General features: G+C 54.3%; 1 protein-coding gene across 1 annotated transcript; it reads right to left on the minus strand.

Annotated features, from left to right (window-relative positions):
• Positions 1-1,348: 1,348 nt before the first annotated feature.
• On the minus strand, positions 1,349-25,650 carry MASP1 (mannan-binding lectin serine peptidase 1 (C4/C2 activating component of Ra-reactive factor)). The gene is made up of 11 exons (XM_010573118.1): positions 25,430-25,650; positions 23,209-23,434; positions 15,059-15,236; positions 14,666-14,797; positions 13,978-14,174; positions 13,514-13,661; positions 12,888-13,006; positions 12,010-12,088; positions 7,317-7,454; positions 6,189-6,263; positions 1,349-2,244 (listed from the first exon to the last, which is right to left on the minus strand). The coding sequence occupies exons 1-11, from the start codon at positions 25,648-25,650 to the stop codon at positions 1,349-1,351; spliced, it is 2,409 nt and encodes an 802-aa protein (XP_010571420.1).
• Positions 25,651-27,076: the final 1,426 nt, after the last annotated feature.

The following is a 27,076-nucleotide window of genomic DNA, read 5'->3' on the forward strand; positions in this document are numbered from 1 at the left end:
ACAGCAGGCAATTTTTGCATGTTGCTTACAGCTATAGGAGGGCTTTGCTGGCAAGTGAAGGAGATTATGTCCCTGCTGAAGGAAGACAAGCTCACCTGATCTTGTTCCTTGGTGGGGCTTACTTGTCTGCACGGGCCATGGAGGGAGGCTGGGGAGACATGAATACTTCTGGTGTGTTAGGTGAGCTGGGGTCAGTCTAGAATGACTTGGACACCTGCAATAGGCCAGGGGAGCCATGAACACCATCAGCAACCTGTCAATCAGCCAAATCAATGGCCTTAAAGGGAGTTAAAAGGGACGAAGTTCATGCAAGAATAAATACACTGCCATGCAGGACTACCCAGGCCCCTAAAGAAGAGGTGAAACCCCAAGGAAGGGCATTTTATCTGGAATTATTCTGCTGAAAATAAGTATTGCTTAGGTACAGCAGAAGTGATGCTGTCTTGTGTGTTGGAAAACTTTCCTTGGGAGGTCCACTGTGGCTGGAAACCATTCCAGGAGCTAGTCTGGGCAGAGGACTGGAAAGGGCTTGAGGTGATGGAGGGTCGGAGAAGTTTTGGTGTCTAGAGGTGATGGTGACACTGAGTCCAAACCCTGCTCCCTGTTCTTGTGTCGTCTGTGGGGCACCCATCCCACACGGTGGGGTAAGGGTAGCCCGTTTGGATTGGTGCCGTCTTGGCAGCCATTAGCTTTCCAGCCATGGCTGAAGTTTAGGGCTAATGTGGATGCATCCTCACATCCCCAGGGCCAGGTGGACATCACCTGAGATGCCATCAGGCAGGGATGTTTGTTTGCAAATAAAAATAATAGTTAACCCTCAGGGCTCTCTCACTACTCCTTGTGCAGAAAAGGTGTTCCACAGCGTGGGGGACCTGTGAGGTCCAGGCCTGCCCAGCTGGGTTACCTGCGCTGTCTGTAGCCTCTGTAGCTCCTGCAGTTGCGTCGTCTGATGGGAAGATCTGGCCAGAGAGCCCCAGGGGTGGGGGCAATTCTCTGTGCACGGCCCAAATCTTTGGTGGCAGGGAAATGCTGCCTCCATCGCTGTGCCTTTGTCCTGGCTTGGAGGGAGGCTCCCGGGAGTGTGGAGGCTTGGAGATGGGCAGCACAAGCGGAGGATGCCGGCTGACCTCTTGCCCTTCGCTCCCTTCCCCCAGCTCCCTAGCAAGCATTTCCTAAGAGCACAACAGAAGGGATGCGGGACCAAGCGAAACAAATGACGTGGAGGGCTGGCAAAGGCCTGGCGTGTGCTGAGCATCGTGGCTACCGCTTGCGAAAGACCAGAGTCTGGAGTACATTAAACAACAACAACAAGAAGAAAGGGAGCTGCGGCAGCAGGCTGATTAGTCACTCAACTCTCCAGCTCTGGGTCCAGAAATGTCCACCTCTCTGAGGAGCCTGTTTTCTTCTCCACCCAGTCCACATAGTTAGAGACCTTGGTGTACACACCGTACACCTGCTTGCTGCCGCACTCCTCTGGGCCACCCCATGAGACCAGCCCTTGGGCCACCCACCTCCGGGTTCCCGGGTCCTGGATGACAAAGGCTCCCCCGCTGTCTCCCAAGCAAGTGTCCTTCCCACCTTCGTAGTAGCCAGCGCAGAACATGTTCTCGGTCACGCTGTAGTTCCCTGACCGTGACTCGTAGCTGGTCTTGCACTCCGCATGCAGCACCACCGGCAGTTTGACGTACTGCAGGATGTCGGACAGTGTCCTCATGCCCGAGCTGATGATCTCGTCCACTGTGATGTTGGGATTGGAGATACCCCAGCCAGCCACCAGCCCCAGCGTGTTGGGGTGAGGCCCCTCCAGCTCGTGCTCAAACTGGGGCAGGCAGACAGGCATGACATAATTCCCCATGGTCACCTTCTCCTTCAGCTTGACCAGAGCGATGTCATGGTTGTAGTTCTGGATGTCAAACTCCTCATGGAGGATGATCTTCTCCACTGTCCGGTTGACGGCCTCCATCTTGTTCCTCACATCGTGAAGGGCCAGGTAGACAGTGACGTGCTCCTTGGAGACAGGGATGACGGTCTTGTCTCGCCGTTGGGAGCGGAGCACGTGGGCGGCTGTCAGCACCCAGGAGTCTGAGAGCAGGGCCCCGCTGCCAAACCATTTGTCATTGGGTACCCGGGACATGTCCTCCACCACAATCAGGGCCTGCCAGGGGAAGAAGCCGGGCTCTGCGTTTCGCCCGCCAATGATGCGCTTGATGATCCCAGGCAGAGGACGAGCTGGCCGGCCGCACACTGGGGACAAAAAGGACAGGACAGTTACTCCCAGCACTTATCTAGGGAACAAATGAAAAGGGACATTCCTGTAGATTATGCCACATGGCTGGTTATCTTCAAACCAAACACTCACTTGTGTCTTTTTTTTCTATAGAGGGCAAGTCTTCTCCTTTTCTCAGTGGATAAAGCCCATCCTCCCTGCCATGTTTACCTTCTTCTGGCAGAGTGTGCTTCAGAGCTTGGAGGAGGCTGGGCATTACACCCATTCCCCTATGCTAACAGGTCTTTGGAGGTATGTTTGGGAAAGGAACACATCTGTCCTGAAGGGTTTTGCTCACTAAAGACAGCCCCAGCTCCTTTTGTGTCTTACTTGCCTGATGGAACCATTTCTGGTGGCAGCAGTTTGCCCTCCTGGAAAAGGGGCAATCTATTGCTCTTCGGTAAGGATGCTGGGGTGACCTTGTTCAGCTCTTGTGAAGCTAGTCATGGACAAAGAGGCCAGTCTGAAGCCTGCATGGGTTGTCCAGTTTCTTCTGTGAAGTGGGAGCCACCCTATGTTTCTCTACACCTGAGGGTTAAACATGAAACCAGGAGACCTCAGTGCTATCTCTGCTGTATGAGCAATACTTTTGGAGCACAGAGCATGTTTCTTTGCAGTTAAGGCCCAGTTAGTCCCAAGTTTGCTCCAAAAATGTAGCCTCCCAGCTGCCTTCTCCTTCCTCACCCTTGCTATAGGCTGTGAAAGGATGGTGTGAATGCTTTTGGCCATGAGACCATGGACTTTCTAGGCACACGTCTGGTTACCAGCCCAGGTGTGTCTCAGGCCCGAAGAGTCTCCACTGAGCTTGGGAAGGGTCAACCTTTTGGTACTTGTCAGGGCAGGGCTGTAGCACACATGGCCCTGTCATGAAGGGAGGTGGAGAGCCCTTGATGAAAAGGGTGGGCTTGTGCCAAGGTCCCATGTGCTGGACCTCTACTCCAGAGAGGCTGAAGGATTTATCCTGCAAATAACAGGCTCATCTGATGTAAAGAGTGAGCTGTTGCCCACTGCGCATGAATATGGACAGTCAGAATTGTGTATAGCACACTATGGTGCCGAGGAGGCTTTCATCCAGGGTTAGCTACCCCAAAGCTGTACCACATCTCCTGACACTGAAGTCAGGCATGGATTCAGCAAAACACATGAGCCAGGGTGGGACTTCAAGGACTGTAAGTAGTATCAGACCTTAGTCTTGGTTTCCATCTATGTGATCTGTGCTCCAGGTGGGGACCATAGTGCTACCGGATTCCTTAGGGAAGGGCAAGTAGAGAGATCCTTCTGCTGTTTTGAAGACCTGACAGGTGCTATGATTTCTGCCAAGCCTGGATTGCAGTAAAACAGGGCTGTGACTTAAAGGGTTGTTGTACGGCTGAGCTGGTAGGTGTGACAAGGAGATGGCTTGAGGGCCAGCCTGCACTTTGCAATTCCTCTCCTTGCAGTTCAGTTTCAAGAGTGATTTGGCTGGGTCCACACCACTTCAGAAGCAGAAAGGCCAAATGAATAATCCTGCAGCCTCACTGTGGCTTGTGAGCTTGCTCAGTCCTTCCCAGACCATCCAGCCACTTGTTCAGCTCCTGCTCAGTGTGCCAAGAAACCCAAGGGAACACCAGTGGGAGGACTGGAGCCTGACATCAGCCCAGCCTCACCCTTCGCTCTGAGACCCGTCACAAGGTCTGTGGTCTCATGGCCATGGCATTTGCCCTCCCAGAGGAGCTGTGGTTGGAGAAGGCTCAGCCGTGGGATGTTGCCTAGCACCATGGGCTTTACTCCTGCATCTCAAGTCCTCACCACAATTCTGGTGGTCAAAGCAGCATCCCTCTGCTCAGCTCCTCAACAGACCCAGAATTAATGTCTGAAGAGCCCTGATGTACTGCCTGGTTTGCCTCCAGGAGCTTTATACAGATGTTGTGACATGGCATGAGGAAGAGGAGGGACACAGCATGCTGAAGGTGGCTCTGAGAGGGTTAGACAAGGTGGGCAGGGACAATCCTCCCCCTGGGGAACTTAAGCCCTGGGACATAGTTGGTGATGGTGGGGCTGGTTCATGCCTGTGGTAGCACTGTGGAGGGGGACTCCCAGGTTGCTTGGGGGTGCTGATATCACTGGGAGGTTGTGGGAGCCAATTTGGGCTTGCCCTTCTACAGCTGGAAGAGTCCCGAATCACAGCAGCTCTGGTGCTGCTCTCATCCCTCTGAGTCTGCAAAGAGAATCCACATCCTCCATGGAAAGTGCCAGGACTCTGCCCTGATGCCCCCTGTGCTGCAAGGGGAGGATGCAAAGCCTCACAGAAAGAGAATCTGACCCCCCAGGGTGATGGGATCAGGGCTGAGAGTCAGCCTTGGAACCAGGGCAGGAGCACCAGGAGATGCTAATGCGGATTTGTTGTGGCTGGGGTCTGCCACTAGGAAAACTGCGACTCCGGCAGGGAGGGAGCATGGTAAGTGTCTCTGCGTGTGCTCCACTGGGCTCCCCTGCCTTTCCCAGTGCTGCAAGGAATAGAAAACATGCTCGGGCAAATAATTCCTGCATCCCAGCCCAGCCCAGCTGGTCTGCTGCAACGAAGCTGACGGCTGTCCCAGGGAGATGGTTTTAGAGGAAGCACATCCAGCCAAATATTTATTCTATTAAATTACATATCAAAAATGCTGACCAGGCTGCAAATGCTCCCACTAATGGCAGAGGCAGGCGTGGAGTGGCCTGGAAGAGGAGTTTCTATTGATGAGGAGGTGGCGTGAGACAGGGGGAAAGATCTGAAGAGCAGCTGGCCAGCTGCTGCCTGCAGATCCTGATCTCAGGAGAGCGTCACCCTCTCTCTGGGATTTTCCATTTTCCTGAAGTCTCTCTGACTTCTGTCACTAATCAGGAGGCCTGGAAATGGCCCATGAAAGCAGCTATGGCCCCAAAAGATGTCCCCGTATGCTCCCGGCTCAAATTAGTTCAGGCTGAAACATCAAGGAGAGATGCAGGGAGCAGCCGCCGCATCAAGAGCAGCCACAGCCCGGGTCTTGAAGCTCCGTGGGATACCGGGAATCTCAGGGGGTCCCTCCTCTGGCCTTGTCCCTCAGCATGGCCGGAGAGCAGATACCCTCCATGGGGCTGAGCCAGCTCCCGAACCCCAGAGTGGTTGCAGCTGCAGCTGCTGCACGGCAGCCAGATCCCTGCACCTTTCTGGAGAGCTGTCCCTGCACATCCGACCACAACCTGCACCCGGAGCTGCCTCCAGCTGCCCTGGCTGGCAGCCAGACCTGGCCCCACACTTGGCTATGGCCAGCCAACATCCCAGGGACTTTTGTTTAATCCCGAGTGGGCGCCTGGCCTGGAAACTTGCTGGCTGCAAACATTTCTGCCACTGCTCGAAGGCTTGGGACTTTTCCTTCCCTGCAAAGTGGCTGGGTTTTTCTGCAAGGCTTGGAGAGGTGCTAATTGCTTCTGCATGTGGATACACTGCTAATGGGAGCTGACAGCCAGTGGCGCTGGGCAGGTAATGCTCTGCCCTTGGCTGGAACCATCTCTGGTGATGCTGGGGGCTGAACATGGCCAGTGGGGTCTGCCCTGGGGCTGCTGGTTTCCTTGTCTGCTGGAGCAGAGAGCCTGGTGAGCCCTGACAGCCAAGATGGCTGTGACCCCACTGCTGCTCTACACTGCCAGGGACACATGCCCTCATCACTGTTGCCCAGTGCCACCACTGCACCCTCACTGTCTGGGCTAGCTGGGATAGCAGGAAGCCTCTGTCCCCATCACCCTCCTGGCCATACACTGAAGCAGTTGGAAACACATAGCCTAGGCATATGGCATTGCCACCAGGGAACAGGGTCCCTGCCTAGGGAAGCAGCAGTTCAGGTCAGGCATGGAGGCATCCTCCCCCTGCATGTCCCTGCTCCGCACCCTTTGCCATTGGAACCGGCCACCCCAGCAGTAGTACCTGGTCGGCAGGATGGCAGCTTGGTCCCCAGCTCCTCGCTCCTCCATACCCCTGATGCATCGCACGTGTAGGTGGCTAGAAGAGAACAAAGCATTAGCTGGGCTGTGGCCCTGGCATGACGGGGTGTCTTTTGCAGTGAGGAGATGTTGCCCAGCTGTCAGGACCTTTTGAACCCTTTTCTAGAGCAGGAGGTGACCTCCCTTTTACGCTCGCTGTACTCCATTCCCTGTGGGGGGCCTGGCAGCCCTGCCCCCATGCGGGGACATGCCACCATCCTTGGTTTCATTGCCTTGATTTGTCTGGAGGGCTGTGCTGCGCCCGCAGCCTCGGCTGGCAACTGCTGCCCCTTTAACACTGCCAGCGCCTGTTCCGCTAATGCATGAGGGATGCTGGGACCAGATGCGCGGGGCCAGTGGGTGTGCAGGGGAATATGAGCAGGGAGACGGGAATATGAGCATGGAGACAGGAATGTGAGGAAATCCTTTGGCTGTGCTTGCTGAGGGAGGAGGAGGAAGAAGGGCTGGGGTGTGTGCACACCCTTGCTGCTGCCCAGAGCTGGGTCTGAAGGGTGCAGGGACATGTGGTGCCTGGCAAAGCACCTTGTGATGTCTTTTGATCGTGGACCAGGGGGATAAAGGGGAAACTCAGTCTGCCATGATCCCACTGCTATCTGTTCAGCTTTGGCTATGCTTGACTTTTGGGTACTGGGATGGGGAGCCTTGTGGAGGCCTTTCTGAGGCTGCTGGATGAGGTCCTCTCTCCAGCAGCAGCTCCTTTCACAGAGACACAGAAAATTTCATATGCTGTAGAGAGCAGATGGCAGGGTGAGAAGGCAGAGTGCAGAACAACAACCACACTGCTCTGCCAAGTCTGTGAAACACACACACGCAAAGTACCAGACAGTGCTAACTCCATCCTACCTCATTGCGGAGCAGGATGCGGCCAGTCTGACAATCCAGGCAGTGTAGACGCAGGGTATGATGTGTGTAGGCTACATCCACAGCCCGCTGCTTGCAGAGCATCCCAGAGCAGCCATCCCAAGCTCCCCCCGTTTGCAAACGCACACATGCATGGCCACGCGCCCACCCGCACCGTGCCGTGGGGATGCGGCCCGGCCCCACTGCTCACCGGTGCTGTTGGGGGCCATGTGGTAGTAGGGGTGCTGGCAGTGGTACTGGATGGCTGCTCGATAGGTGGTCAGGTTGTTCCTGGAGGAGAAGGTGACAAAGCCATGCTCCAGCTCCAGCGGCGCTTTGCAGTCAGCAACTGAAAGCCAACACAGAAGGGGGGTTGAGCCCTGTGTGTTTTCTTGGGGTGTCCAGCCAGCCAGCGGGCAGGCACGTGATGGTGGTCCTATGGGGCAGAGTGAGGGCCCGTATAGCCCTGTATCCCCTTTCTCTGGGGTACTGCAGGGGGCACAGCCTGACATGGCCTGAGATGGCAGCAGGAGGCTGTCCCCAGGCAGGGCAGCCTGGCCCCGTGAAACCCCACCACGGCCACCCTGCAAAGACAGGGCATGCGGGCAGCACCGCTGAACACCAGCAACACGGCTCACCCACAGGCCGTATGGCCAACACCACTCATGCTGGTGGAGACCCCAGTCCTGGGAGCCCCTTCTGTGCACTTCATTTAGTGTGAGATCTCTCTGCTATACCTTTGAGAGGGCAAGAAACCTGCTCCGGCAGGTGAGATCTGTTGAGAGATGGTCCAAGAGTATGTCTTTGCATCCCTTCAGAGTGGGCAGGAAAAGCAGGCAGTGATTCACTAACCTACGCCATGCATCAGGAGTGCTCCTCTATGCACAGGGCTTTGTTGAGAGCATGGCCCCATCCCTCCTGCTCTGGGTCTTGCTCTCCAAACAGTGCTGATAAACATTTACAGATCAGGCTGAGCAACCCTAGGTCCCAGCTGTCCTGTGATGGCAGGAGGTAAGGGACACTGAGAGCATGGCTTGGCTGGTCTCCAGGCAGGGGCAAAGCCAGCAGATGTAGGAGAGATCCCACCTGCTCCATCCTCCAGCACATGGGCAGTTTTGGCTCTGGTTCACCCATCCCTGGTGTGGGCTCAGGGTCTGGTGGAGGAAGAAGGATTTCTAGGGTGCCATTGCCCTTTCCCATGGCCTGTCCATTGTCCCCTTTCTCACTCACATCCCTCACAGTGCCCTGCCCAGCCTCTCCTCCCCAGCTTGTCCCCTGGATTGGGCTTGTGCCACCCACCCCAGGAAGGACCCCAGGCTGCAAGGTAGTTCATCCAACAAAACCAGGAGACACCCCGTGGGAGCTGCGGCTCCCTGCCATGTGGGCAGTTCACAGCACAGTTGGACAATGCTGTAGAGCTCCCCCCTGCCCCGTCCTGGGGCACCTGCCCCAGGGGAGGGCAGGAACTGGGGTCTGATCCTGCTGGGAAATGCAGTGCTGTGGAGCTGGAATCTGCCACATTTAAGATGAGGGGTTGAGTAGGGTATGGGTGACTTTGCAGAAAGCAAGTCCTGTGGATCGGGGATGGCATGAGCTCTGTGAGTCTTTGTGTGCTCCAGGACGGGAAGGGGGCAAAGATAGGAGCCCTAAATCCTCATGCAGTGATCCAGACTAACTAAGAGAGAATTCACTAGAAGCAGTAGCTGGCACCAGGGACATGTACTGATGCTCAGGGTTAACCACATGCTTGGGTGAAAAAAGCCTGGTTTATGGCAAAACGCTGCAGCTCACTGTTCACCAGGGTCCTCTCCACCCCCCCTAGGGATAGCAGGTGATGGGATGGGTGTGTGGATGCAGTCAGGTTGGGTGGTGGCTCCGGGTACCTGTGCCTTGCAGAGGGGTAGAGGAGGGGACACAGACCCCTTTCACGAGCCCTGGGGGTCCCCAGCTGGCCTGAGCTTTCCTGCTGTCTTCCCGTGGTGCTTGGGTGCACAGTGGTCCTGTGCCATGGTGCCAGCAACCATGGGACTTTTCTAAGGTGCTGGGGGATGCTGGGGCTTGCAGGAAGGAGGGAATGGATGTTGAGGGACCAGCCTGGCTGGGATACCTGCTGTGGGGTTGGTTATGGCTGCAGGGCAGCATCCACTGGCCTGCACAGCCCATCCCCTCCCTGTGTGTACCCCGGGCCTGGGGCAAGCCTGATGCCTGGAGAATGGGCTCTTGCACAGAGATGTTGCCCCACCAGCGTCCCGGGTTCTGCTGAAAGGGTGAGGGGCGGGAGTTTGTGCCGTGAGGCTTTCCAGACTTTTGCCTTGGGAAAAGGGCCATTTAGCATCTCCGTCTTTGTAGGACCAGAGGTGGACCAAGCTCCCCAACACGCACCTTCTCCTCCTCTCCCAGCCTCTGGTCCACACCGCAGCATCCTCCCAGTGAAGCCTCTGATGCCTTGGGAAGTCCAGGCTGCACGCCCTGGGCTTTTGAGGACACGAGTGGGGCCAGACACCAGGCTTTGACCTCCTTCAGGTGCAGTCAGCCTGACACCAGCCCATCCTCACCTCCGCCAGGCCAGTAGTGGGGAGGTGAAGGAGCATCCATCCCCCTGTGCTGGTGCCAGGGCTCAGTGCCTGCAGGAAAGGGCTGGTGATGCCAACCCATCCTCCAGGCCTCCTTGCCCGGAGGGTCTGAAAGGCACCAGGACTCTCAGAGAGATGAGAGGAAGGAGTGTTTCTTATTTGCGATGTTGGGCCGGGGAAGAAGGGCAGCAGGAGGCTGAATCCAAACAAACAAACAAACAGCCAGGCGGCCATGCCGCGCTCCTTGCGCAACTGCCGCCTTGGAGGGGGAGCCGAGCCAGGCCGAGGCATCCGAGTGGAGAGGGAGGGATGCGGAGGATGTGCCGGGAGCTGGCGGCAGCGTGCAGTCCCCGGGCAGCAGTGCCAGGGCCCGGCAGGCACCCTTCCCGTGGGGCTGCGTGGCAGTGGGAAAGAGGGGCTCGACTCCGAATTTCCTTCCCCCTTCTCAAGACGGAGTTAAGAAAGCACCAAGGCGCGGGGGGGTTAAGAGTGCCATGCCGGTTAGACAAGCCATGGAGATGGATTTGGCAGCTGGGCCAGGGGCAAAGGGGACCTGCCCTGGGTACCGGACAGATCAGAGAGGGCATCGAGACAGGCTGCCCGTCGGGGCGGCGTGGCCGGTGCCAGCCTCACGCGGCCACTTGCTCCGAGCCGGCTCTTCCCTCTGTCTGGTTGTCGGCTCTATCTGCAGCTGCACCGAAAGCAGAGGGGAAGGAGGAGAGCAGAGAGAGAAAGCCCAATTAGTAGATGAGCAGAGAGAGGCATGCAGGAAACCCAGCCCCCAAATCACCAGAAATCGTTAATGAGTGCCGGGCGAGCCAAGCCACCATGGATGCCACGGCTGTGCCCTGGACCCGCTCGCTCTGCTTGGCTGGGGCGACCTGGGGACAGTGGCTGGGAGAAGCCGTCACAGGTTTGTCTTTAGCCTCGCCAGGCCACGGAGCTGGATTTTATCCACCTTGGCTGGGAAGTTTTCTATTTTCTGCATTGCTTTCTAAAACCATTTTTGCTTGTGCCCTGGCTCTCTCAGACATCCCGGGTAGGTGGGAGGCATTGCAGTTTGGAGGCCTGAATTGCCCATTTAGGGGCTTCTTGGCTTTCCAAAATAAGTGTTAGAAATTTCGTGTAGTGAGTCATATCACACAAGAAGGGATCAGTTCCAGCCCAGCTGGAATAATGCAGGTAATAATTCCAATTTTTTCCAAAAAATAATACTTTTTGAGGTTAAAAATATTTACCTTGATTTTTGGTTTTTTTTCCTAGACAATGCCAATTTTTATCTGATTGCTGATAAAGTGAGTTCCAGTTCAAGCTGGATAAAACCAATGGGAGACTGTGGCAGTGGGAGTTATAGGAGTGGGGAGCTCTTTGGTAGGGCAGAGGCATCACTGACCCCACACTTTCTAAGGAGCCCTTTCAGATATGAATCTATTTAGCAGGTCTGAGAGCCTCCCAGTTTCCATTTTGAGTGAGAAAACATGAATTAAAACTCCAGAAATATTCTTCTAAGGTAATATCCACAATATCATGAAAAGAAATGGATCCGCCCGGATGAGGAGAGTCTGGATCCCAACATCCCTTGAGAGCATCTCATCCTGCCTCTCCTGGAAGGTCTTGGGACCTTCTCTGAGTGTGTTTGCTGTTTTTCTCCTCTCTGGGCCAGCCTTACAGCAGACTGGGCAGCAGTGAGAGCCTCCCTGAGGGCTGAGGGTGTTTGGGGGAAAGGGAAAAGGCATTACGAGGTACATCTCCCAAGCCTGAGCTGAGAGAGGAGCTGGGTTAGATGAAAGGAGAGATGATCCAAATCGTCACCCATCCTTTCAAATGGCATCTCCTTTCTCCTCCCCTTTTCTCCCATTTTAAGGTTTGTAAATATTTGGGCAACTTTTCTCTCCCCTTTCACTTAGCTGAGCAGCGCCCAATTTAGGCTAGTACCTGGGACATCTCTAATGCCCTAGGTCTTAGTAGTCTCCATTGGGAAGGAAATTTGGACCAGGAATTAGATTATCCCAAATTGTCCCAGATTTAGCCAACAGAGCCAGCTCTCAAAAGCCTGGCTTGCTATTTGACAGGGAGACAGCAAAGCGGCTCGCAAATCAAGTTATATGAGTAATCTAAATAAAAGCACCAACGTCCTGCTTGCGGCATTTGGAGCAAGCCCCGTTATGTTATCCGAGAATGAGCCAAAAGAGCTTTGCAGAGTTACGTAGCCTCTCTGGCTGGGTTTGTGTCTCTGAGCAAGGAACTCCGCTCTGGCAGGGCAGCTGCCTTTAGCATGAAATGATTTCAGCAGGAAAAGGACATTGGCAGGGTGGGGAAGGGTGTCCTTACTTTTGCAGATGGGGATCTTGTTACTCCATGTCCCGTCCTTTAGACACTCGATCTGGAAGGAGTCGCTTTCCAGGTTATCCTGTGCAGAAGATGCCAGCAAAAAACCCAACATCAGTGTACAAGACAAGGGCATTAATCTCTCCACAAAAAGGCAATTTCTTGGTGATTTAGTCAAGATATATCCAGACCCCCCTGGAAGAGGACTTTTCTAGCTAAAAATTGCAATAAAATCATAATGAAAAACTTGTTGCCAGCAACATAGTGGCGTGCTGAATGCAAAAGAGCTGGAGTAATTTATTCCTGTTCTAGGTGCTGAGATGGGTAAGGAGGCAGCTCTGCATGAAGGATGAGGCTGGGAGGAGATCAGAGAAATACCCAGATCCATGTCGGAAGTCAAAGCGGACTACTGGTTTGGAGGGAAGACAGCCACCCTGTGAGTCACCCGTGCTCCCCACGGTTCTCAGCTGTTTTCCGGAGAGGGCCTGCCAAAATCCCGGCCCCCTTGACTTGCCGAAGCTGTCCCAAAGTCCTGGAGGACCTCCCTGTCTGGGCAGCTGAGCCAGCACCCTCTGAGGTGGGGAGCAGGCAGAGCCCTGGCAGCTCCCTCGGGGCTTTTGCTGGCTTTTTCTCTGGCAGAGGTGCCAAGCCTCTGAGCTGTGAGCTGGCCAGCTCCGGAGGGATGCTGAAAGGGTGGCTCTTCCTCTCTGTCTTTGGAAAGGAAAGTTGGTGGCTTTCAGAGGAGGCTTTTTCCTTGCCCCTGGGAAAGGGGTAAGGATGGTGTGTGGGTTGTGTTCACTCTCCCAGAGATGCAACGGATTTGGGAGGAAGGATCCTCCCTTTCTTATCCAGGTGCCCAGCTCCACACCGTCACCCCATACCTTCAGTACTTTATATCCGGTGTTGCAGCTGATGACAACCTGGTCTTTGAAGGTGTACTTGGCTTGGGAAGGCTCAATTTTCCCATTGATCGGTGGTTGCACAAGTGGGCATGGGTTTCCTTTGAATAAAAAGCAAACGAAACAAAACAAAACTCAGCTGAATAAATGGAGGAAATATAGAGTCCCAGCTCTGCCACCCAGTCCATATAGCAGAGTGTGAACAGCCCTGCCCTGCTCTTGCTATCAGACTACATTGGCATGGCTCAGCCAGGCTCTTCTCCTAGAAGGAATGGAGGCTCCAGGTCTTTCCTCCCATCTGTAATACCCTGGCTTTGGGCATTGCAAAGCTGGGAGCTAATAACAGTAACTTGTGCAATTACCCTGCCCAAAACTGCTCTGCTTTGCAATGTGGTCTTGTTTCAGGGCCCATCTGATGTAGGCAAAAGAAGCACCCTTTGAAGGGAGGGCTCCATGTTATTTTATTCCTGTCTTCCTGTGATTCCTGGAACAGACCCTTTCTGAAGACAGGATCATGGATGACCAAACTCATGGTCTCCACCTGCAAGGTTTATAAAGCCCTTCTCACTGCCCAAGCCCAGCAAATGGAAAAAAGCAGCAGGAGTTACCAATTGCTGTGTATGCCAGCTTCCAGCCCCTGTTCTCTCCCGAGTTGTCACTGTGGAAGAGGATCTGCACACTGTTGGTTTGGGTTTCAATGCGTCCTGGGGACTTCTCTCCACAGAAAGGGCCAAACTCCCTATGTCCAGCTTTGATCTGCCAAGGCAAAGAAGAGTGGGTGGTTTGAGGGGGATCTTTGATCCCTGATGATCGCTTCACCCTGAGGCTAATGGATGGGGCTGCAGTGGGTTCAGTGGGGCTTAAGCACCACATGTTGGGGGGGATGTGAACTGAAAGAGGGTCACTATTGGCTGAGAGGGTCAAAATCAGACATGGTAAGAGACATGGGGTCAGTTAAGCACAGGGCTCCTGCTGGCTTCATCACCCTTGTTTAGATCAGGGCAATTTTGGTCCCATCACCAGAGAAACAACAGGAGAGTGGGACAGGAGGAGTGTGCAGAGCCCAGCTCACCTTGATGTAGTCATAAGGACAGGTCACCTCGGGGTGGTCTTCCACGTCGAAGCTGTCCTCGAAGCTCAGGGTGATGAAGAAACCCTCCTCCAGCTCGATGCGGTACAGGCAGTCCGAGCTTTTGGGGTAGGGGCTGGGGAAGTCGGCGCTGGTGACCACCCCACTCCTCTGGGTGTAGAGATTGTCGCTGCACTCCACTGAAACACAGCCATGGCTCGCTCAGGGCCCTGCCAGCCACATCCCAGCCTGATCATACTCAGGAGCCCTCCCAGTAGAGTAGGGTCTGCTGGGTGAGTCCATGGACACCAGATATGGGTCCCTGCAAGAAGAACCTCACACAGCCAACCTCCAAATACGCCTGTGGTATAGAGGTCCTGGGTTGAGCGCTAATCCCAGCTAATCTATGTGATGCAGATTCAGAGCAGAGACCAAACCTTTTAATTTCTCTGACTTGAGAAGGTCTATAGTGCTTAGCTGGGGACCGCAGCCCATGGGAGAAACCACATCTCCTTCCTGTGCAAAAGGAGTGCAGGCCTTGGGTGCCCTCCAGTCTCAGGCTATTGGTTTGTAGGGGAAGAGGCACCTCATCCCTCCTGGCAGCAAAAGAGGGCAGTTTTGCCTGCGTTTGACCTGCTCAGGGACCCCTCTGTGTGACCGTCCCCACGTCCAAGCTGTGCCTGGGTGGTACCTTTGCAGGTCCTGTTGTCAGAGTGGAGGATGTAGCCGAACCTGCAGGAGCAGTAGTACCCGCCGATGTAGTTGTGGCAGTAGTGGTCACACGCCAGCTCCTCGTCACTTTTCTCCAGGCACTCATCCACATCTAGAATGGAGATAACAAGGAAGGGAGGTCACCCTGCAGCCCCCCACGCATCACTCCTCATGGGGACATTTGCTACAGCACTGAGAAATTAGTTGTCCCACATGGTGGGTCACACGAGCACCCAGCAAGTCCCATATGGCCCAAGGGCTGCACACAAGGACTTCTCTTGCTAGCATCCCCAAAGCTGCCCTGGGATGTGATCCTAGGAAATTTATTGTGCTACCCTAGCAAGCCAGTCCTGCAGGCTTAACTGCTGCTTACCCACGGCAGTGTAATGGGCATCGAAGCCAGTGAAGCGTTCCTCGTTGGAGAAGTCAGACCTGAATGTGAGCCCCATGTAGGGCCCTGGGGACAGGATCACTTGCTGGCCAGGAGCCTGCTCTGTGTCTGTTGTCTCCCTGCCGCAGAAGGTTGCCAGCTCCTGGTCCTCAGCTTGAATCTGTTAGCAGAAAGAACGGGTGAGCACTCAGCAGGGCTTGGGTGTCTGCAAGCCCAGAGAGCCCACGGTGCTTTCCTGGGGGAGGTCAGGCTGGGCTTGGAGTCATGCTCTGCATCTGAGAGCTCAGGTCTCTGCCTGCGCTTGCCCAGCCTGTCCCCTGCCAGGACTCAGCAGTGTCTCCATGAGGCAGGCTGCCCGTCTGGCAGCCTTTGATGCCCACAGCCTAAGGATGCAGCTCTGCACCCCTGGCTGCCCCATCCTGCTGGAGCTGCCTTGGCCCTAAAAATCAATTTCCAGCCATTTCCGCTGCATTCACCTCACCTTCTGCAGCCAAGCTTGAAGGAGCCTGGGGATGCTCAGAGCATTGGTAGGTCTGACTCCCACTGCTCCGGCTCTCTGAGATGCCGTTAACTGCAGTAAAGCAATTAAATGGTTTCTGCAAAATGAACAAAGGGACTCAGGTGAGCCCGCTCCTGCGTGTGGTTTCCCTCTGAAGCAGATGCCGAGAGAGCAGGTAGCATCCAGGACGTAGGGAGGAGCTGGGGGGTGTAAGGGGAGGATGCACGGAAGGAGCCTGTTTGGGAGGTGGGAGGACGTGGGCAGGAGGCGCAGAAGAAGGAGTGTGAAAATCAGCCCCGGGCCGTGTGGTTCCCACTCAGAGCTGTCAGTACCTGAGATGCTCCCCCTTGCCTCCTCCCTCAGCACAAATTCTGATCCAGGCGGCAGCATCTGTGTGAGGGCTGTGCTGCTGGGAAGGAGCTGGGACACCAGAGGAGTGCATCAGCTCACAGCTGTAATTTGGATGGCGTTTCTGTCCCCTCGGCTGGCTTGGACAAGCGCGGTCCCATCCGTGCCACCCAGGGTCCCTGTCTGGTTCCAGACCTGCAGTGCCAGGCACTGTTTGGACTCAGAGCCACGTGCCCAGAGGGTTACAGGAGGGGACAAATGAGCCAGTGTGCCCTGTTGTCATGCCAGCTCACTAGTCTCTATGTGCATCCCTTTAAAGCAGAGCCTTGCCTGTGCCTTAAAGCATAGTAATACCTGCAGAAAACTCTCCAGTTTTCCCTGGAAACCCCCTCCCTTCCTCTTTCGTTGCCATTTTCCCCAGGACCATTTCAGCATTGACCCCATCTCCTTCTCCTGCAAATCCCACCCCCAGCCCCTGTCCCAACCACAACCTCTCCCAGCTAGTTCCCAGCACCCTGCCTGCTTTCCCCCAGGAGATTTGAATATGAATAACCCCTCGGCTGAGGAATGCGATGAACACCACACCACCAGTTCCCGCAGCTCATGCCAAGCCAATGCTATTGAGGCTGTGATGAAACATGCAGCCCCCCAGCCTATGCCCAGGAAAACAGCCGCCTGCTCAGGGACCCACGGGGTCCCGGAGATGTTGCAATGCCATCCCCGGCTTGCGTGGCCTTGGCGAGGCCAGACCGTCCTCCAGCTACATCCCTGTCTCCTGGAGACCCTCGGGATGCACTGGCCGGGGAGGGTCTGGGGCTAGAAAGGGAAATTTCCCAGGGCTGAACAAGCAGGCGGAAACTCGCTCACACCAGGGAAAGCCAACGTGGAAATGGTAACTCAGCATGCCTTGACATTGCCTCCAGATATTTTCCATCCTCTCATACAAGCTGGAGCTGGCCAGAAAAGAGAGAGACTTTCCGATGATAAATTTTGAGAATTTGGAGAAAAACACGCACCCTGCATTGGGACAAAAACCCAATTGAATTTTATTTTTTTTTGTGAAATAGCATTCTGAAAAAAAAAAAAGGAAAACAAGTAATTTGGGATCCATCTGGTTTCAATCCCTTTGAAATATACTGTGGTGCTTCAGAATCTCTTTTAAATCCATGAAATGAAATAGCGTTTCAGACTGAAAAACGGGAGCACCATCACCAAGAGCAAATGAAAATGGCATTTTGGCCCTGACACGATGTCTCGGCTGTGGCAGCGTGAGCGTGTGGCACACAGCCTTTTCTGCAGAAAATGCTTTTTTTTAAGGGAAGCTGTAGGAAGGAGCAGTTTCCAGCCAGTTCCTCTATGTGGGACCGGTGGCTGTCACCTCTGCAGGGACACACAAGTCACCGTGTGAGCTCCCATCCCTCTCCTCCAGCCTCGGCTGGTGCGGGACCCACGGCACAGCATCACCAAAGCGCGGGAAAGCCTCCCTGGGGCCCCGTGTCTTGGCCCAAGGATGCTCCTGCCATGGGCCCAGTCCCAACACTGTCCCCAGCATCCCTGGATACAGCCCTGGAGTGGCAGGATGAGGCCCGGGAGAGCTGTGCTCTCCTCGCCGAAGGTATCCACGGCCCCTTATCTGTGACGGGTCCCATGCCCCGAGCCACAGGGAGCAGAGACAGCCCTCCAGCAGTAAACTAAACAGAGAGGTCATCATCCCTGGTTAATATTTGCTGCTTCTGCTGAGGACTGTATACTTTTTCGTAGATCATTTACATCCAGTGAGCAGGCTGGTAATTAAATCCTGGTTGTTTGTTTGGAGTTTCTCCCTCTCGGGTCATGATGTCGACGTTTTCACTAGAGAAGATGTGTCCCTGAGGGAAATATCAATTGCCGCAGAGAAATTCCCTGTAAAAATACGCTGAAAGAATCCTCCTTTGAAAAATACAATATAACGACACTCTCGTGCCTTAAATTTACCCTTGCCACTGCCTCCTGCCGTCTTCCCTGTTTCCGCTTGCCGCTTCATTCCCTCGTTAAGATTTCTGCCCCTCTGGATGGAGGCAGAAGGGGATCCCTCCCCAGCTGTGGCTCTCTCCCCTTGCATTCTGGCTTGGGCTGTGGCTAAGAGAAGTGGTGACCCAAGCTGTGTGGCCCCCCCTCTGCCCCATATTGATTTCCCCCTTTGGGGCAGAAGGCAGGAGCTGGGGTGCCCCAGCTTGGCAGGAAAGAAACGCTGCCCCAGGTCATGGGCTGCTGGGGGTGCCTGAGCAGCGATGCTCCAGAGATACCTTCTGCAGTGGGTTAATGGAACACCACGAACACCAAGGGGAATTTGGCCCAGCAGTTCAGTGTCTGCTGCCGGAGAGGAGCAGGCAGCCGGCAATACGGAAATGCAGCCGCCACCGCCCCCCCCTCCAGCCCTCCAGGAATGCACTAATTGGACTGATGAAGGCCAAACATACCACTTGTAATATATATAAATGGCTCATTAGGCAGAGAAATCGCAGTGCTGGGTTGAAGACACTGGGAACATGACACAGGGAGGAGACGCTCAGAGACAGGGAAGGGCATGAAACAGCCCCTGCCGAGCCGCCTTGCAGTTAGAGTACACGCAAGAAGGCAACACCCAGATGAACGGGGTTTTTTTGCAAAATGACTGATGCTGCTGCTGCTGACTGTTGGAAATGAGGCAGGGATGGGGCAGCCCCAGCAGGAGCCTCCATCTAGGTCTCCTGGAGATCCTCTCCCGAACATGCATGCGTCCTCTCCCTGATATGCATTAAGGGTCCTTTCGTTTGCAAGCATGCACCTGAATTTCCACAGGAACATACATGGCAGCTGTGCTGTGGGGGAAAGGGGAGGATGGCTGGTTTCCCCTGCTGTGGACTTGGCTCAGCGTCTGGAGACCATCCTGTCCCACGGGTTGCTGAGCCCACATGCCCTATTTCTGGGCCAGGCCTGTGCCCGGGGGGGGGGGGGCTGGGGGTGCAAGGAGAGCCCAGGCGTGATGCTGGGGTGCTGACAGAGCTGCTGGCTCACTTCCATGCCTGATCTTCCTCTTTCCCCTGCACAGGGGGTGACTGTGGTCCCCAGCGGTGCAGGGGGTGGCCAGTGCCACCAGACCCCTCTGTGCAGAGCCAACAGGATGGGAAAGGCGGCAGCAAAGCCCCGGGCCCTTCTCTCCTCCTAGCTGCCTCCCAGGATTTGAAGTGCTCCTCTTGGGACCCCACAGCCCCGGGGCATGGATTACCCCCTGGCTGATGCCAGCTGACAGCACCAAAAGAGGATACTCTTCTCCTGATCCCCTAGCTCATGCCAAGCCCTGATTTGTGCTTTTTCCCTCCCCTTTGAGCAGGGGAAGGTGTAAATGTGTCCCGTGCACCCTTCTCGCAGCCCTAGGCTGGGCACGCACTGCCCCGAATGCAGCATCGAGCTCGTTCCCTGACCCTGCACGGCCCCTGCCATTGCCGTGTCAAGCACTGAGGGTGTCCCCGGGGACAGTGCTGCCGAGCGCTTGGCACAGCGCGGCACGCAGCCCTGCCCCATGGGAATCGCCCGTGGCAGGGGATGGCACACTGCGAGCCCAGGATGCCGCGTGCAAAGCCAATCTGCTACGCACCCTAAACACCGTGCCAAACCTTGGCTCCACCACATCACAAATCTTTCACAATACCCCTTCCCAAGTGCCGCTTCCTGGGGCGGTGGCACTAGCGGATGCTCTGCCTGCAGCCTTGCCTCCCCAGCTTGGCCCATACCCCTGATTTCCCCTCACCAGGGCTGGCAAAAACTGCCTCCTGCACTCGGTTGGGCCCCTGGCCACCCTCAAGCAAATTTATTTGCAGCCACTGGTTTTGCCTGAGATGCCTGGCCAACTCCTGGGCACCCACACATGGGGTTAGTAGGAGTCCTGCCTGGGTGAGGACCCGAGGGCACAGATCCTCCCCGGGGACATGGGTGTGAATAGCAGCTGCAGAAAAGAAAGCATCCCAAGTGCCACATGTGGGCAGAAGTCTGGACACAACATGGAGAGGTATATCCAAGGGAGACTTGGCTTGTGTCAGAGGAGATGGGACCCACCAGACCCACAAAGTGTAACGGACCCCTCTGACCTTCTGCCCCCATGCACAGTTGGAGAGACCCATCACAGACAGCTCCTGGGTTTGAAGGAGTGAAGGGAAAGCCCTGCGGCATGTGCTGAAATCTGCCAGGTCTCAAGCATGTGCCATCCTGAATCAGGACTCAGTGGAAAGGATTGGGATGAAGACATGTAATGCCACGACGACCGTGAGCCAGCAAGGGCTTGCTCCACTGGGATTTCACCTCCCATCTCCCTGCCTCTGCCACAGTGCTCCTCAAGTCAAGTCACTTAACCTGATTACCTGGTCATGGCCATGGCTTTCAGGGTCCCCCAGGCCAGTGCTGGAGACTTGTGTGCAAAAGTTCTCAGTGCTGGGTGACCCCAGAAAGGAGCTGGGCAAACCACAGTGAGATCCCCTGCAGATGAAGAACCCCCCAAATAAGCTCCTTGGGGACAGCCATGAGCCGGGTAGAGCCTGCAGAGGAGCACGGCAGAGGGCAGGAGCCAAAAGCCCAGCGTGGATGGCTGCTCCTTCCCCGTCCCCCTGGACCTGGCAGGCGGCTGAGGGCAGCCATCCAAAACCCAGGGGGAGCCTGTTTCTGACACGCCGGGGCCCGGAGTTCAGTTTCCCAAGGCAGTGTGCAGCTGGTGTTTCCTACCTGCATCAGGCTTCTTTGGGTGGGTATTTTGGGGGTGGCTGTTCCTCCTGGCTCACTTCTTTACTGAAGTACTACTCCCTCTCTCCGCTATCCTCGTTTGCAAAAACAAGCCTTCTGGCCTGTGAACATTTCTTTAGGAGCCATGTTCTTTTTACATATATACACACACGCATGCATCTATGTGTGTATATATATAAATAAACAGCTATTGTTTTAATTAGCCATTGTTTCAGAGCTCTGGAAACTGTTCTCTTCTGAAGACCACCCCAGAGGCAGAAATCTGCGTGGGTTTACATCTTGGCTCGCCCTGAGCTTGCCACTTAGGATGACTCTATACTGCTCAAGAGCTCGGGCGCATGGGCAGCCAAGGAGGTAAGGGAAGCAAAGGCCAGGACACGGCGGCTTTCTGCCTGTCCTGAGCTGGGTCCCTGCCTTGTATCAGGGCTGTTCAGCGCCTGTTTTTTCCTCCTTTTTATGGCAGTCGAGATGATGAAGACCCTGATGGAAAGCCTGGTCAGACCCGTGGTCAGAACAAACAAGAGGGTGTTTCTTCCCACACATGCCGAGGCTTTTAATCATATATTTAACCTGTGCAACTCTCTGCCACAGGATGCTTCAGGGATTAAAGTCGCCCATGAGTTCAGAAAGCACTGGTACAAATTCATGGAGGGGGAATCCATTAAGTGCTATCGAACGCAGAGATACCACCTGTGGCTTTCTGAGCATCTTCACTGGGACTGGCAGAGTATTACAGAGAAGCACCTCTATGTATCAGGTCTATAATTATATTCTATAGCCATGCACTGTTGGCGTCTGTCAAAGGGTGGGCTGATGCTGTTTTTAAGTCTTGCGCTGGTGCAGACAGAGGCTGGACATACAGACCCAAGGAGGAAAATAGCCACGGAGTCATTTGCTGCTCTCAATGTTTTCTAAGCTGGTGGTTTAGCGGCATCAAGATTGCACCCCTACCCAGCAGAGTAGCCTACGGATCTTCCGTAAATCCATCCATTTTCAGCACTTTGCAAATGTAATTCTGTGGTGGAGGCTCCGCAAGCTGAGTTACAGCCCCGAGCAAATTTATACAGCTGAGATCTAAATCTCCGTGAAAAATACCGCCTTCTTATGGAAATCCAGCGGCAGGGAGAGCTATGGTGCCAAGTTGGCACTATGGCCAAATAACAGGGAGCCTTATGAAAAAGGAAAAATGAGCAGGGGGTGAAGGGCAGGAGGAGGGGTAAAGCCTGGAATGGGGAAAGTTTCCAACAAATCTGCTCCTTGAGCTTATTGGGTTTTTAAAGCAATATATCTCTATATATGTCCCTGGCCCTTGTGCTTGGAGAAGATCCAGGAGAAGCAGAAAGAACTAATCAAAGCTCAATGAGAGCTGTTAGTAGCAGAATGAGTGCCAGCACAAAGGGGAAATTAAAGCAGTGAACAACAGACCCTAGAGGAAAAAAAATCCAAATGTTTGCTTTGTTTTCTTAGGGCAAGAATAAAATAATAATTTTAATTAGCTGGCAACTAGCACCAGGGCTGAGTTCTGCAGTTCCAGACCTGGGTGCAACCTCTGCCTGCCTCTGTGAGGAGGGGCAGGGTGAGGCTTGTGCTGGGCAACGGGGTAAGGCATGTTCAGCCAGGCAAACCTAGAAAGCACCTGCTTGCTACTGCTGTCTGCTAGAAAGTACCAAACCTGACCAAGTTCAAAGATACAGAGAACCCAGCTTGTCCTGGATGTGAAGGAGAGCCCTGCTTGGACAGACCTGTGGTGCAAGAGGCAAGGATGCTCTGTGGCACTGCAGTGTGTGGTCCACCGCAATTTCTGATGGGTTACTGCCCAGCAATAAAGCAGACTGAAATCTTTTGTGGTTTTGGCCATGACAGCTCCCTGGGAACCTCCACAGCTTGTTTGTGCTGCAGGTATTTGCCAGCAGTGGCCCCCAAATTTCTATATCTCAGCTGTGAAATGGGTTTGCATTGAACCCAAGGGAGCCTTTGGGTCTGTGCCCTGCGGCTTGTGGGACGCTCTGCTTGCATACCCCAACTTGCAGCCTCAAGCTCAGGTCTAACCTTTCCCTTTTGCTTCCCTGGGGGCTGGACATGGTGTTCCAAGAGCCTGCAAGCCATGGCCAGGGATCCAGGCTGGCTGCAAGATGCACCCATGGCCATGGCCTGGCAAAGGGTGCCCAACTCAGGGGTCCTCCTTGCACCTTGCTGGCATCAGTGTGGCACAGGCTGGGGTTTAGCCACAGGGGTTTCATCAGCCCGTAGGTGTGTAAATCCCACTGGGTCCTATGAGAATTAGGTGTCCAAATACTTTCAGAAATCTGGTCCTCTGTGGCTGAGCTCTGAATCTGGTGTCCACTCACTGTTTGTCCAATGGATGCTGTCAGCTTACCTGTGCTCTCCCCGTTGTCCACTGGACTGACAACTCCTGTGCCCAATAAATGGGGAAAACCAGTTTGTTCCCAGCTTTTCCAGCAGTACCCTCTCTCAGCTGGCCAAACAGGTCTGCTGTCTACCCCACCATTTGCCCTGTGATATCACAGCTCACCTTCACATAGTCGTATTCACAGAGGTAGGATGACTCCAAGTCAAAATGCATGAAGTACAGCTTGATTTTAAATCCGTCGGGCACAGAGATGTTCCATGTCACTTCCGAGTCGCTGGGATAGGAATCAGGGAAGTTGGGAGACTGGATCTCCCCAAACATGTCCGTCAGCTCGATGGCATCTGCCGCAGAGAGCAGCAAGGCACAAAAGGACCAGGTCAGGGGGTACCTGGAAAACACAAGTGAGGAGATGAAATGAAACTCTGGCAATGCCAAAACCTGTTGAGGGCTCAGTCTCCTTTCCCAAGTGGGTCATGTAAGGTCACACACTCGAAATGCCTGGGAGAGGAGGTGCAGCACCGTGTCACCATGAGCAAAACCCCCGTCAAGCTGCAGGGAGGTGGAGGTGAGGGTGGCTCCCAGAAGGGGAAAGCCCCTTCGAAAGGTGAGTGATGCAGGGGCCACGTGCAATGCAAAGGCACCTCCACAGCTCCCAGCGAGCTCTGGGGTCTGTCAGGAGCTCGGTGTTTCTCACGCTTCTGGGAACAGCAGCCGCTGGCAACACATCCTTTAACTAATGGGGCTCTGATGGGCAAATCTTCATTTAATGGAAGAATAAGCATAAAGATACTTAATAAAATAATGACGCTTTCTAAATCGGTTTAATGAAAACATCATGGCAATAACTGCTAAGTATCATTATTATTATTATTACTGCTTAGCCTCATCCTGCCAAATTGGGATTGTTGACTTTCAATAAACAGCACACATCTTTGCAGCTGGGCAAGGATGGACTGGGGCCCCAGCAGTGTAACCCAGTATGTTACTCTCCACTCTTTTCTGGTTTTCTCTTCTCTTCTCTTCTCATCCCTCATCCCTTCCCCTCCCCCCTCCTTTCCCCCTTTCCTTTCCTTTCTTTTCCTTTCTTCTTTTTCTCTTCAATTCTTAGGGTACCACTCACCCCAGATGGAGAAGCACACAGAGGTTGAGATCCTTAGAGATCTTTTGTCACCAAACTCAGCTTTTAAAAAACCTCAGTCAGAAGAGTTTGTCCCAACTTGTTACCAACTTGTTTGTCCCAGAGGAGGGGAAAGAGGACAGGTAAATCAGTGGCAGTTCAGCTGACCTCGCACCAGCCTCGAGCTCCATTTGAGCGTGAAAGTGAGCATAAACCGAGTATTTCTCTGTGCAAGGGGAGAACACCGCCTGTGCTGGAGATGTAAACACAAAAGCCTGTGCCATTGCATGGGACCCAGAAAGAGGAGCAGACCTCAGGCTCTTTACACCCAGTGGAGCGCACAAAGGAAAAGAAATGTGCAGGAAATTAGAGCCATTAGAGACAAAAATTTCCGCTTTCTAAAATAGGTACTAAGGCCTGGCAAAGGCTTGTAGGTGAGTACTGCAGATGCTGGAACTACTCACATGTACACGTACACGCGGTTTCAAAATCAGGGCTTGATTTAGGTACGCGCATGAGGAAATTGAAGCTATATAAGTGGATTATTTTTAACCTGTCTGTGTTCTTTCAAAACCAGGGCAGTAGATTCTGGGGGTCATTTGTGTAGTGCCATCAGTTTTCCCAGCTCTTCATTACAAAGCAAAGTTAATGGGAGCTGAGAAATTTGGATTGATTTTTCTTTCAAGCAGAGTGAGGTTGAACATGCCTTTTTCTGACAGCTTGTCTGAAACCACAAAAATGTGCGAAGGGAAAAACTGTTTCTCCTCTGGTCAGAGTACATGCACGGGGCTGGATGCTCAGCTGGTGTAAATGGGCATCACCTCCTCGACTCGAACAGGCCATTTGCTGGTGCAACTCTCTGCTTTCCCTTTAAGCAGGGGATGCAAAACAACATCAAACTTCTTTCCCATGCCAGGAAAATCTTGCCCTCACGTAAAAGTGATAAATGACTGTGGCGTGCACAGAAACCTGAAGCCCGTGCAGCGTGTCCAGCCTCGCTCACACCTTTCACCCACGGACCACGGCAGAGCGGTACGCCTGAGCTGCGTGCCCGTCGCCCGAGGCTCCCTTCGGCTCTGCCGGGATGCCAGCACGCAAGCCGGGCTGCGGCACGAAGCCGAGGCACGAGCAATGCCTCGTTCGCTGGCGGATGGGGAATCCGAAGCCACGGTCATCAGAGGGAAACCTTCCTCGGCGGGATGGCCCCCCTGCCCCGAGACCACGGCGTGCGGGACCCCGGGGTCAGCCCATGGCGGAGGTACTCACCTCATTTTGCTGCCGGGAGAGTTTGCCGGCGGGTTTGGCGCAGAGGATCGCCGGTTGGTTTGCCGGGGACGGCTTTGCCTCCTTCCAAACGCTCCGCTGTCCGCCTTATCTCCGTCCGGAGATTTGTGAGCGTGTGTGCGCCTATGTGTGTGTGCGTCTGGAGTTGTCTGGCATTTTCCATGCAGGTCACGCCTTCCCCTGCCTGCAACCGTTCCCCACATCCCCACAGGCACGCAGGCAGACCTGCCTGCATTAGAACCGTCCTCCCCGCCGCTCCCTCCTCTCCCGCCGCTCCCTCCTCTCCCGCCGCGGGGCTGCCCGTGCGCTCCAGCAAAAGCCGCGGCATTCAGCGAAGTTTTTGTCTTCCCTAATCTCCAGAGTTTTGCGCGCCCGTGTGTGTGTGTGTGTGTGCCCATGCATTGTGTTTTTTCTCTCTCTCTCTTTTTTTTTTTTTTTGTCCCCCTACAGCCCGCTTTGCCAGATGGCTAGAATTTGCCTCTCAATAGGGTCGGAGGCTCCAGCAAAAACAGAAGGCAAGAACGTGTGAAAAAAAACCTGTGCGGGTTTAAATAGCTTTAGTGGTGCTGCTGCAGCCGAGATCGGTGTTCGGGACTTGCTTTCGGCTTCTCTGCTCAGTGCCGTGCAGCGTTTGGGACAGGAATCTGGTTTCCGAGAAACTTTTGAGTTGTGACAGTCTGAATAAAATCAAGACTTAGTTTGCAGCCTCCTGCAGAACTGAGGAATTGCTGGGTTCAGCATTTTGTCCCAGGGCAAAACAGCAGCTTTAGGTGCAGACTCTGCTTGGGAGAGAGAACTTTAAACACTAAACCTACAGGTTTTGAGCCTGACTCCCTCCTGTCGAGGAAACAGGTAAAAACATGAACGCTCCCCACTACACCACAGGAGATTCATTTCCCCTCCCTGCGCCAGGCACAAACCAACCCAAACCCCTCTTGTCTGCATAGCTATGTGGGAAGAAGATCTATTTGGGCTGCAAACAAGGGAATAGCCCGTAGGAAGTCAAAGGATGCAAGTGATTCCCTTGTCCAGAAATGACACCCTTGGAGACACGAAGAACAAAACTTTAGTAGCTGTTTACCAACTTCAGCTCGAGCTGGTTAATGTAAACCCTGCAGACATCCACTGGCAGGCACGGATACATATGCGGCGTGTTAAAAGGCACACACAAACAAGAGCGGGGAAGAGGCAGGGAAACAGGGATGTGTTGGCACCACTCCTGGAGCAGCAGCTCCCAGCCCTCCCCGGACTCCCCAGCTCGCTGATGTCAGGCTGCAGCGCTGCCGTTAAAGGGGCGATGTTAACTCCAGCCTCTGCGGCTGCACCTCCAGCCATCCTGGAGAAGCTGGGAGGGAAGGGGATAGAATGAAGAAAAGAGAGTTTTCCTCTTTTTCCATGTCTTGTTTTTGTGCTCTGGGGGGTGATGGTTCCTGGGCTTCCCATGCAGAAGCTGCTTCTCTTCCTCCTGTGGGTCTCTGGCTCTGCGCTGGGGAAGAAATGATACCTAGGAGACTCGGTCAAGTAAAATAGAAAAATATGAGTGGAAAAGCACTAGAAAAGTAGCAGAAAGGCTCTGGGCAAAAGGAAGATCTCAGTCTGCCATTATTTGTAGCTCTATAGGGGAGGTTT

The sequence above is a fragment of the Haliaeetus leucocephalus genome, unplaced genomic scaffold (assembly GCF_000737465.1).
Source record: "Haliaeetus leucocephalus isolate CR32 unplaced genomic scaffold, Haliaeetus_leucocephalus-4.0 Scaffold362, whole genome shotgun sequence".
NCBI classification, from domain to species: Eukaryota; Metazoa; Chordata; class Aves; order Accipitriformes; family Accipitridae; genus Haliaeetus; species Haliaeetus leucocephalus.

Coding starts and splice junctions, on each gene's coding strand:
- MASP1 (XM_010573118.1), bottom strand. CDS start 25,650: ATGTGGGGAACGGTTGCAGGCAGGGGAAGGCGTGACCTGCATGGAAAA. Junction 14,798..15,058: donor TGCCCATTACACTGCCGTGG/GTAAGCAGCAGT, acceptor TCTCCATTCTAG/ATGTGGATGAGTGCCTGGAG. Junction 2,245..6,188: donor GCTGCCATCCTGCCGACCAG/GTACTACTGCTG, acceptor TTTTGTCCCCAG/TGTGCGGCCGGCCAGCTCGT.